The sequence below is a fragment of the Elephantulus edwardii genome, unplaced genomic scaffold, assembly GCF_000299155.1.
Source record: "Elephantulus edwardii isolate Elephantulus edwardi_28Jun2011 unplaced genomic scaffold, EleEdw1.0 scaffold00204, whole genome shotgun sequence".
Classification (NCBI taxonomy): Eukaryota; Metazoa; Chordata; class Mammalia; order Macroscelidea; family Macroscelididae; genus Elephantulus; species Elephantulus edwardii.
In genome coordinates this window covers 5,645,426-5,657,756 of record NW_006399954.1, presented here as the reverse complement: position 1 = coordinate 5,657,756, position 12,331 = coordinate 5,645,426, and the positions used below count along the sequence as shown (strand labels likewise).

The 12,331-nt window shown below is 38.6% G+C and overlaps 1 protein-coding gene across 1 annotated transcript in view; it reads left to right on the top strand.

The window, feature by feature from the left end:
* MCTP2 (multiple C2 domains, transmembrane 2) overlaps window positions 1-12,331 on the top strand; it is a 312,863-nt gene that overhangs the window by 172,989 nt on the left and 127,543 nt on the right. The window contains exons 14-16 of the mRNA XM_006897193.1: window positions 3,103-3,204; window positions 4,685-4,759; window positions 7,984-8,103. Of these exons, the coding sequence (XP_006897255.1) occupies window positions 3,103-3,204; window positions 4,685-4,759; window positions 7,984-8,103 (297 nt within the window). The remainder of the gene's footprint in view (window positions 1-3,102; window positions 3,205-4,684; window positions 4,760-7,983; window positions 8,104-12,331) is intronic.

Below are 12,331 nucleotides of genomic sequence, written 5' to 3'. Positions count from 1 at the left end.
CAGAAAGCTATTTGTTGTAGCAGTCAATAAAAAATTGTTGTTCTTATGTGCCATCGAGTCGCTTGCTAATCATAGTGACCTACAACAGCCCTAAACTTTGCTCTGTACTGTGCCAGTCACACTATCTCTGACACACCCATCCTGATTACCCTAGTCACTGAATCAATCCACCTCATAGAGGGCCTTCCCCTCCTGCGCTGTCCTTCCACCCTCCCAAACATGATGTCTCTCTCCAAGGACCAGTCTCTTTCAGTATGTCCAAAGTATGTAAGACAGAGCCTCAGAATCCTTACCTCCACGGAGCCGCCTGGTTTGACCCTTTCCAGGATGAATCTGTTTGTTTTCCTGGCTGTCCATGGTATCCTCAGTACTCTTCTCTAACACCACAGCTCAAAGGCATCAGTTCTCCTTCTATCCTCCTTAGTAATTGTCCAACTCTCTGATGCATAACAAGTGATTGCAAAGACTATGGCCTGTATCAGATGCACCTTAGTCTCCTGAGAGACACCATTGCTCCCCAGTACTTTGGAGAGGTCCCTAACAGCAGACTTTCCCATGGCAATACTACTTATAATTTCCTGGGTACTGGTGCCAAGAGTGTTGACTGTGGAGCCAAGCAAACTAAAGTTGTGAACAATCTCAGTCTCTTCACTGTCCATCCTGATGTTGCCAATTGGCCCAGTGGTGAGAATCTTTGTCTTCTTGACATTGAGCCTTAATCCATATTGGAGGCTGCAGTCCTTGACCCTCTGCAGCAGGTGCTTCAGGTCCTCCTCAGTTTCAGTAAGCAGGGTTGTGTTATCTGCATAACAGAGACTGGTCAATCAAATGTTTATTAATAGTAAAATTAATAAAGTTTGGTTTATTCATAGCATGAATGTTATATAGCCATTTACAGAAATGAGGTACATATGTTAATATAGATAAATTGATAAATAATATTGATAAAAAATTGCAGAATACATATATTATTGCACTTGGGCAAAAATTTTTAAATAACTTCTTTGGTAAATCCTTATAAAAGTAAAAATTTTCTATAAAAATTTAAGAGGATTCTCACTAATTTCCTGCCTAATCTCTGGTACGAGAAAAGATGGTAGTGGTTGCAAAAACTAAATTTCCACAACTTAGGGCTCTTTCTGTAATCTTAAAAGTTTTTATAAATCTTAAAGGTTTTCAGGTAATAGTGTATAACAATACCTTTAGTTATATCCCAAGATTCAAGTACTCTTCTACATGCTTTCACTGTTTTGCTGATGCGTGATAAACGCAAAGAGCAAAAGGACATTGTCATTAAGAGGGAGGAAAACTGGCAAAAAAACTGCCTTCCTTTTTTGCTCTAAAATATTTTATTTTATATCTCTTGTTCTTACGTTGACCTTTCCTAGCCCTTAAGAAATCATGGAAATTTTACTTTAGCTGTTCATGACTGTGACATGAAGTTAAACTAAGTTGGACCAAAGTCAGCTTGGCAAATTGTCATGTTGCTTTTGTATTTATTTCTTTCAACTTTAACACCCACAATTTATTAAGTGAGATTGTGGATCAAAACGGAAATTCAGGATCCGGTTTGGACACCGTTTGAGAAGGAAATCAGGTCTTTATGGGGTACCTCCTTCCGCTCAGTCACTGGCCAGGAAAACTGTCTTTCTGTTTAAAGCCTATTCAATTTGGGAGAGGTGGAGTGACTTTGGGAAGGAAAGTGACCTCTCCCTTGTAATGTGGAATGACTCCATTTCCCCTTGTGACTTATTCAAGTCATTTCCACCACTGTTTATATGAACACATGTTCAAAATACATGTAGTGACAGCAGTAGTCATTTAAAATATAAAGCTCAAACTGTCCTCACATTTCACTTGTTTTCTCAAACTTTCATTATTCCAATCCAAAGCAGTTTTATGTACATTCACTGTGCTAATGCCATTTTAGAGTTAGCAGTTTGCTTTCTAAAAAGCAAAATGTTTAATCACTACGTACACTACCAGGTATAATTACATGAAGGATTACTACTTTCAGATCTGAAAAGAGAATGACTTTAATGGAAGCAAAATCGTTTCCAACATAATATGAAATACTTTACATGGTGGAGTCAAGAAACAGACTGGTGGGAGGCGCTGCTGGGGCTTGTGGGCCAACCAGGCTGAGGAGAGACTTGTTTCTGCTGATTGTTACCTGGCCCTCTGTTCCCAGGTGATTTGGAATAATGTCTGCCCATTTTGCTACATTCATTCATTAGTTCATTTTGCATGGTTCTCAGCTAGGTTGTTTTCTTTTAAAAAAATATTTAGGTCTTAAAATATGTTAATGAACTTTTAAGTTTGGTAGATTTGCAATAGAGTCGCAGAGATAATGAAGAAATTTTTAACATATGTTTCACTTCTTTTTATGTTAGAACCAACTGATTGCTAATGCATTTCAGAGACTGTAAAGGGGTTGGGGAGAGATTTCCCATCTTTCTCTTGTTGCAAAGCAGTTGATGGATCCAAACCGTGTGCCTCTGGGTTACTGGCACAACTCTTACTGCAGAGCCACCAGAACACCCTTATACTCTACTTAGTTTCCTCTAACATTGGCATTCCATCCTGCTGATACATTTTTTTTAAAGGAGCAGATGTTGGTTCATTATTATTAACTAAAGTCCTGTTCTTTTATAATTTTTATCATCTCTCCAGTTGACCTGCTACTGTCCTTTGTCTATTCTATGATCCAACCCAGGTTCTGGAGCTATATAGAGTAATAATATCTCTGTAGTTTCTACTAATCTGTTGAGAGTCTCTTCATTTTTATTTATTCCCCATGACCTTGACAGTCTTGAGGAATACGAGAACTGAACAAGAATTTTATAGACTATTCAGCATTGTTTTAATCCATAAAAATGTATAGCTTTTGGAATTTTGAATGAAGAGTCCATGCATTATTAATAATAATCAGATAACTTCTCATCTACCTCCAGATCCTAGAATTAAAACTTGCAGCAAACATTTCTCAGTATTTGCTTTATCCATCCTTTTTTCATTCTCAGCTTTGTCAAACTCAGTTCTAACTATTAAACTATGTTAGGAAGTTTACACTAATACTTATCTTTCTTTTTGTTGTTGCAGATTAGAGATGGGCAAACAAATTGTTATGTATTGAAGAATAAAGATTTAGAGCAAGCATTTAAAGGAGTTATTTATTTGGAAATGGACCTCATATATAACCCAGTAAGTCAACCTGTCCACACTTCCTAGTTTCTTCATACCCAACATAAGAAGCTTCTAGAGTCTGAAATCAAGAAAAATTGTTCCAGACTTGCTGTGTCTGGAGAAAGGGAAAACAGTGGTGTGTCTGACAGTATGCTGCGCCCATGTCGAACCAGGAGAATTGATGTTGTTTAATTCTCAATGTCTCTTTATGTCAAGGGAGAAGAAGATGAACAGTAAAGGGAAAATAACTTTAGGTATATTTTTCTGTCATTTTCTTGCAGGGCAACAAGAGGTTATTTGGACAAAATATTTCAGACATTTTCAGTATGATTCAATTACTGTAGTTGGCACCCTAGTATATAGCACAATCTAGAGAAGTTCATTGAAAGTGGCAGTTAAAATAGAAAATAATTTCCTCTAAATGCACCGTGTTGTTGTTATATGCCTTTGAATTGGTTCTGACGTACAGTGATTCTGTGTACGGTAGAACATGCCATTCCTGTGCCATCCTCATAGTTGTTCATATGATTGAGCCTGTTGTTGCTGGCACTGTGGCAGTTCATTTCACTGAGTGTCTGCTACTAAGCAGGATATCTTCTTCCAGAACTGGCCCTTCCTGATGATACACATACTAAAGTATGAGTGATGAAGTTTCCTGAGATGACACATTTATATCCTTGCTTCTAAGAAGCAGTTCAGTGTAAACTATGCACATATACATTAATTTGTCGACCTTTAAGATATGGTCAAGGACTCCCAACTTTTTTTCCCTTTTGAATTTGGATGCTATTTTTGTTTGTTTTACAGCACATTCTTGCATTAATCAGGTCCATACATATAATTTGCAGCTTCATTCAGTTTCTTTAAAGTGAGGGGCACTTTAGAGGCACTTAATAAACAAGCTGAGTATACAGTTCTTCGAGATTTTCCCCCTCTTCAAAAACATAACCCCAAATTTTGGGTATTTTTTTAGTGATTAACTTTTTCAAGGTTCTCTAAAGCAATAGATATTTCAACTTTCTTGATCATGTTTTAATACTTAGAGTAATTGCAGCAACAGGTGAAAAATAGGCTTGAGAACAAGTGCAGTGATCTGAATGTATGTGTACAGTCTCTTGAACACACTGGACTGTGGGCGACAAGCTGGAAACTCTGAGTACATAGAGATGTCAACAGAACTTGCTATCGAGGGAAGCAGAGCAATTCTGCTAGTGGTAAAAATACAGGGAATCTTGGTAGGGAAGAGCTGTGCTGTAAGTAGTCTAGTACGGCTGTCATTATTGACTACCCACTCTGTGTTAGGTTCTGACTGTATCTCGTTCAGTCCTCACCACACATCTGGTAGACAGGTGCCAGCATTTCCATTTTATGATAAGCAGATTTATTGATTTCCACATTTCTTCCAAGTCACTAATAAGAAAAAAAAATAATAAAAATACAAAGAAGAAAAATGAATTTGATGTAAGTGCTGCCATATTTAACAATAATGTCTTTGTAGGTCAAAGCAAGTATCAGAACCTTTACTCCAAGAGAAAAGCGCTTTATTGAAGACAGCCGCAAGCTCTCCAAAAAGGTAGGTCAATACAGCAGATCAATACAGCAAGCTGACTTGTTAAGACACCCAGGACTTGAAGCACTTGCATTGTTTTTTACTTGTTTGTGCCTCCTACTCTCTTTTCTTTCTCCTCTAACCAAGATAAGGTCTTCAGATCAATAAGAAGGATGTTTAAAAATAACCAAAACACAAAGAAATAGAAACAAGGTTTATTCAGAGGAGTTATTCTAATATGTGTGTGTGCACGTAGGAAGACCATTATGATTCCTCACTTCCCACTCCCAAAATAGTAAAAGTCTGCAAGTACACTGTGACAAGAAGTATAAAAAGAGAGGAGGAGCCAGATGATGGAAAAATCAGCATTGGCGATCCAGAATGTGATTAATTGAACTCTGCTCTCGCCTTTTCACCGAGATCAACTGATCTCTGATGACTTGGGAGTCTCTGACCTCCCCCACTTTCCCTCACCTATATTTAGGGTATCTTTTAAAATTTGAATTAAGTACATTTGATTTAGAGCAGGCAAGAGAAGATTAGCAATTTGAGGTGAAAACAAACCACTAGGAGAATCTAGTTAGGATTATTTTTATGATCCTCATTGTCTTGACTGTTAAGAAAAGCCCTAAATTTTAAAATAAAAGCCCTATAAGTTCTTTACCTCTTTGAGGATGGGAAAATAATAAAATAATAAGTAATAAAATACTAAAACTTAAAAATACCTACTTGAGAAATAGAGGTTCCTCCCTGGATTATTCACTTTGGGTTATTCTGTAAATACGAATTTCTGTTGTTTATGCATGTTCTTTCTCCTCTCTTCCAGAACCAGCCCACAGTGATTTGATTCTGACTCACTGTGGCCCCTTGTCAATCACTGTAGAACTGTGCTCCGAAAGGGTTTTTAAGGACTGACTTTTTGAGAAGTAAATCACCAAGCTTTTTTCCTGACCTTTGGGTGGCCACAAATCTCTAACCTGTATGGTAAAAGCTAAGCCTTGGCTATACTTCCAGCCTGCACTACCCAGGAATTCCTTGTCTCTTCCTCTGTGTGATAGCCTTTTTCATTTCAGTCCAGTGGTATTTCTGTCAGGTGTTTTGGCCTAGGAGCCATTGATGAAATTTACCCAGCAGTTCTTTAGGAAATTCTAACCCTAGAGTCACTCAACTACTCTCACTGCTTTTGTCTGATCTTAATGTATGATTCACATTTAACCCTGTTCACCCCAAACTGATGTGATGGGCCCAGTAAAAGAAGGCTCACAATTTTTTAGGATGACCTTTACATTTCTTGTCAGAGTCGTCACCCCCCCCCAATCCTACTCAGACACAATTCAGTATTTCACTCAGTACCTATTGTTTCTCCTCAGTTGTGTAACAAAGGACAGAGTGTCCCCTTTTTAAAGTGTTTATTACTTCCACCATTTCATTTGGGGTGAGCAGCTGCAGATTACATAAAGCTGTTAAATAGAAGGGCATCTTATCGTCCTTTTCTTTCCCATGAGCTACTGGGGACACTTTGGAGAAATACTTCAACTCCTCAAGAGAAACATCCAGATGTTTTGGTTTATTCTGCCATAGCACTGAGTGTAGTATTTATTCTATGAAATCAGAGTAAGTCTCTTATGTTTTTATTATTATCACCTTTTACTCTGTTAATTTGAAAAGTAAACCTGGGTTGAGGCAGGTGGAGTTGTGGCGTTAGAACTGGGAAAGAAGTTATTTTCTTTACAAAACTACCTCCATGTGAGGTGCTTTGGTTTAAGAGAGTACCTGGAGATTTGAGGATAAGATCTTCATAAAGGTCAGGACCCTCTCTACATGCCTCTCATTACTTTGTCTTACCAGATTTTCTGTAAGGCTGAAATTCTGCTTGTACAAATACTTCAAATAACTTATTATGTGCTAAGTATCTAGTGGAAGCCCTTTGGTTCTCTCGACTACCTATGATTAATAGTAATGTCAACTCCACTTTATAAGAGAGGGGTGAAGAAACTTATCCAACATTACACATCCATGAAGGAATAGAATTGCACTTTGTGGCCCCTATCCTCTGTACACATGCTGTTCTTTTAGATCTTTGCAGACCAGCTGAAATATAATCCTTGCATGAGTCTACATAACTCACCTGTTCCCCACTAAGCTAAAAAAATTAATGCCCACCTCATATCCTAACTTCCTCCTCTTTCTCCTTCTCTTCTCTTATCTCTGCCCCCAACCCACATGTACTCGTGTATGCACACGTACAAATTCAGCACATCACATACCTGGTTGCTGCAGCTTTATGCAGAATACTATTAAAACAGATTGTTATTTATCAACTAACCTATATGGATTGAAGCTCAACATCAAGAAAACAAAGATTCTCACCACTGGGCAAATTGGCAGCATCAGTATGGATGGTGAAGAGATTGAGAGAGTTAACAATTTTAGTTTACTTGGTTCCACAGTCAACACTCTTGGTAACCGCAGCCAGGAAATCAAGTGATGAATTGCATTGGGAAAGTCGGCTGTGAGGGACCTCTCAAGAGTACTGAAGTGCAACAATGTCAGGCTGGAGACTAAGGTACACCTGATCCAGGCTGTAGTCTTCGTAATTATGTGCCATGCATCAGAGCGTTGGACAGTGAATAGGGATGATAGAGGGAAATTGATGCCTTTGAGCTGTGGTGCTGGAGAAGAGTGCTGAATATACCATGGAGTGCTAGGAGAACAAACAAATTTGTCCTGGAGAAGGTGAAGCTGGAATGCTCCTTGGAGTCAAGGATTCTGAAGCTTCGTCTGACATACTTTGGGCATGTTGCAAGGAGGGATTGGTCTTTGGAGAAGGACATCATGTTTGGCAGAGTGGAGGGGTGGCGAAGGAGAGGCAGACCTTCGATGAGATGGATCGATTCTGTGACTGGAGTGGTGGGAATGAGTGCATTTGAGATGGCTAGGTTGGCACAGGATAGAACGGTGTTCAGAGCTCTGTACACAGGGTCGCTATGAGTCGCAAGCGACTCGATGGGAGATAACAACAACAACAACAACAAGCTATAAAATTTTTTTCATATTTTCTTTTCGTCTATGAAACTTTTATAAAAGACTTTCAAGCAGTATCAGAACTTTCCTACTGTGCTATTTGTGTGTGTGTGGTTTTTTTTTAAATAATCAGTAGCTTGATGAACTGTCAGTTCAAAGACCAAGTTAAATGATCAAAAGAGAATGCAAGTATAGCCCTTTGTTTTTTCATTTTGTCTTATCAGATTTTATCAAGAGATGTAGACCGTGTGAAAAAAATCAGCATGTCCATATGGACTACAATACAGTTTCTTAAAAGCTGTTTCCAGTGGGAATCCACAGTGAGAAGTACAATTGCATTTGTGGTAAGCTTAAGTTTTTTAAAAATTTTATTTTATATTGGTTTGCCTACAAAGTTCATATACATTGTGTTTCACATTATTCTTCATTCACATAGTGTTTCATACAGTCATTCCCATACATTAAGTTTTAATCACCATTGGACTATGTGCGTCATTACCCTGTCTTTTCAGGTCCCCACACAATCTGTACTATTTCCTTTAACCCCTCTCTCTACCCAGAAAATTGTGCAGTCTTGGCATTTTACCCGTACTCATCCTCACCCCTCTGTCCCAACCCCCTTCCCCTCTGATCCCCATACATGTGTTTTACTAGCTATCCTTCTATTTTCACAATAATTGTCTAATGTAGTGTTAGCTTAATTTTTAACTTTGTACTTTCTCTTGCTCAAATACTTTGTTTTGAGTTCGAAAGTAAAGAAAGAGTCTGTTTTGTTGACTTGAAGTAGAATGATACATGTTGAAATTAATAGAAATTTATACCAATAAGGAAACTTAAAAAAAAAAAATCAGTAGTATCTGTCTGACCTTCTAAAATGTAGCATAGTGTACGTGAATCTGTCTGACCTTCTAAAATGTAGCGTAGTGTACGTGAATAAGTGGGAGTTGTATTTCTATACCTGAGCAAATTTGCTCTTCAAAATTCATAACATTTCCAAAATCTTAAAAGAGAGCAATATGTTACGTATTTTGAAATATTTTTGTAGTTATAACTGTAATTTATAATAGACACTGCATCATATGTAGCTCTTTTCTATAAAAGTTATTTACAGCCATTTTTTGTTAGTTGCAGTTGAACTATCATACCAATATAGATAAACTCAAAATTTTACAACATTCTTTCTTTTATCATAAAAGGTTTAATATAAATCAAGAAAATAAGACTAACATGATTTGTTTTATTTGTACATTTAAGTAAACCATCCACATATTGATAAAAAAAATGGTATAAATACGCTTGAGAGATAACTGATCACTAAACATCAAAACGTGAGCCTACACAATGAATGGGAAGGCCTAATGTAGGTAAATGCACTCTTCCATGACTCTGGTAACATTAGACCATTGCTGTGAGGGTAAGGAGGGAACTCTGGTAGACTTTTGGTCATAAGCTGTGCAGCAGTTACAAAGTAGGTGGTCCAAATCCACCATCTACTACACAGGCAAAAGGTGTGCATTCTCTTCACACACAATTTACTGCTCCTGAAAACCCTCTGGATGGTCAGCTGTGGGTCAGTTCCGACTCGACGGCACACAGCAGCAACAATATGAGGGTAATACGCTCATACTGTTTTAGAGTGGGAGATATCTTGAGGCCTCCTGATTTGATAACTTAAGAGTTGAAGAATCCCTGAAGGACTTCCAAGTCAGTTCAAGACACTTATTTCCCCTGGATCTTTTCCATAATATGAAAAGGGATCTGTCCTTGATTAGACTGATTGTTATTCCTGGGAAGAGAATCTAGATTTCTCAACTTCTCCTTCTGCACATTTTATATTGTGCCATTAATTTTGCCCTGTGTAACATTCATTCTTTGGTTTAATGTCATACATAAATGGTTGAAGAGTGAATATAGGTCAGTATCCTGGGAAGTCTGATTGTGTGCTTTTTGTTTACATGGTTCTTCTGCCTCCTGATTTCTGTTGCTGGTTATCCTCAATGTTTTCTGTTAACCCACAGGTTTACCCTTATTAGGGGGAAAAAAGCAAAAAAACAATTAGCCTGAGAGATCAGTAGGCTGAAGGTCACACCGTATCTTTTACAGATTAATGGGAATCCACTCCAAGACTTTCTCTTCGCCTTAGGAGAGCATTTTGTTTGGTCTTGTTTATTTTACGATTTCATTGTTTCAGTGTGTAGAGCACCTGCAGTTGCTGGAAGATGACCTTTAATATACATTTTCAGCTCTTTGAAGTTGCTAAAATATCCGGCCTTAATAAATACATGAAGAAGGATCTTATTAATCCATGTCTGTCTTTGTCTCAGGTAGCATTAGTGCCAGCATTTATTTGTCCACTTCTGTCTCCTGTTCTCCTCAGCTGGTATCTCTTCAAGTCAGGAAACTTTCCTCCTCAGCCCCCCTGGCTCCACTTCACATTCCCTTTAACACTCTGCACAGAATGTGCTAAGCAGTTCTGGGCAGAAGGAAAAGTGAGCACAATTGGTGGCTTCTTCCAGTCATCACTTCAGCCTGCTGCTGCGAGGCTGAAGAAAGGATTTCCTCCTTTTCAAGCTTCATTTCTGGCATGGTGGCTTTAGGAAAAGAGATCTGTTGCCCTGGATTTTAGAAGGGAATGAGAGAAATGATTAATGGACTTGCCGGCCTCATCTGAGGAAAGATTAGAACAAATGAATAAAAATGGGTTGTCTAATGGAAGCCCTCTAAGGAGAAGGGGGCCTTGGCAGTGGGGCCGTCTCCCCTCCTGTTCATTGGATGGGTCCTCTCTACTGGGCACTCACTCAGCAGAGCCCTCTGCCAGCCTCACACATGCTGGCTGCCATCTCACTCTCAAATCATTCCGTTTCAAAGAGCAGAGGATAAAGGGGTTGTTTTTCTTGCTGGCTTTCCAATTTGTGATTTTTGTGAGGATACTTGTGCTGATGGAGCTGTGGGAGGCTCCACTGTGTGTTTGTGTAGGTGAGATATTTTCCATTGGGCATCACTGAAAACAAACCCTGAGTCAATAAGGAATGATATTCATGGAAATTTCACCTTTTGTTTGTCCTCAAGTTGGTGAGCAGTGTTCTGACAAACATGTTGAAGTTTTCATTGTTTTTAAAGCTCCATGTGCTAATGTTTATACCCCATTTATACTGACTCACCATGGTGAATCTTAGAGCTAGAGAAAATACCAAGAGGTTTGTAAGCTGATGATACATGATTTTATTAAAGGATGGTTTTGTTGGTATTGTCATGATGAGAAAGGTGAAAGTTTATTTTTGGTGAAAGCAAGAAATTCTTTAAAAAATTCATAGGATAAAATTATACATATATGTGTGTATAGCTCTGGTGACCTAGTGGTAAGGAGCCTAGCTATAATCCCAGAGGCACACAGTTCAAATCCACTAACTTCTCCATGGGAGAAAGATGAGCAGTGTCCTCCCTTATACCAGAATTTAATTAATTTACTCTTCTTCTTTATCTATTATCTATCTACCTATCTATCATCTATCTACCAGAATTTCATTTAATCTTCTTTTTTATCTCTGTATCTTTCTTTGATAAACATGTTATTATTGTTACTGTTGCATACTATTGAATTGGAACCAATTCATAGCTGACCCTCCATCAGGTTTTCAGAGATAGTTCAGCACATGGGAGGAGATAATCCATTTGGATTCAAACCGCATGCCTTTGGGTTAACAATGCAGCTCTTTACCTTTAAGACACCAGAGGTCCCTAAAGCATAAGCACAGAGGTGGTCAAGTCTTCATTTCGCTTATGGGTCATTACGCTTTTTTATTGGCTATCATCTGGGAGAGTACATTCTCTGTTGTGTTTCTGCAAAAGGTTGGGTCCTCAGTTGACCTAGGTCAGAGAAAGAGGGCAAAAGTCTATGAAGATCAAGCCAACCTTCTCCTCAGCTTTACTTCACTGTGGAATGAGCAGTGTTTGTCTCTACTGTCCACTCTGCTTGATGACTTCCTGATATCCAGTGAGGAAAGAATATGCTTCTTGTCTTTATTCGTCAGTGCTACATTTTCCCTGCACTCAAGCAATTTGCCTTGGTTTTATGGTGACAGAGCTATTTTGTGTCAATCTGAAGCAATGGCTTAGACCAATGTTTTATTAAGCAAACTGACTGTATCTGAGGGTCCTTTCCTCCCAATATTAGAAGTTAGAATATGATATTCACAGGTTTATTGTGTTGTTGTTGTTGTTGTTATGTGCTGTCAAGTGGCATGTGACTCATAGCGACCATTCTACATGAACCTGATGGGGTACTTCTTTCCCCTGCCACCTTCAGAAACAAGAAGTGACGCTGAGCTCCACAAGCCAGTGGCAGAACTAACAGAGTTGTCTGTTGTCACCCAATTCTGTTTTCTCAGATAACATAAGAACTTTTGCTAACATTATGTTTTTATTCTCTATTTCCAGATGATACACAGCAAGACCATTATAGAATAACATTTAGTATATTTTGGTGTGAGGAGAGACCGGTCCTTGGAGAGGGACATCATGCTTGGGAGGGTGGAGGGACAGCGCAGGAGAGGAAGGCCCTCTATGAGGTGG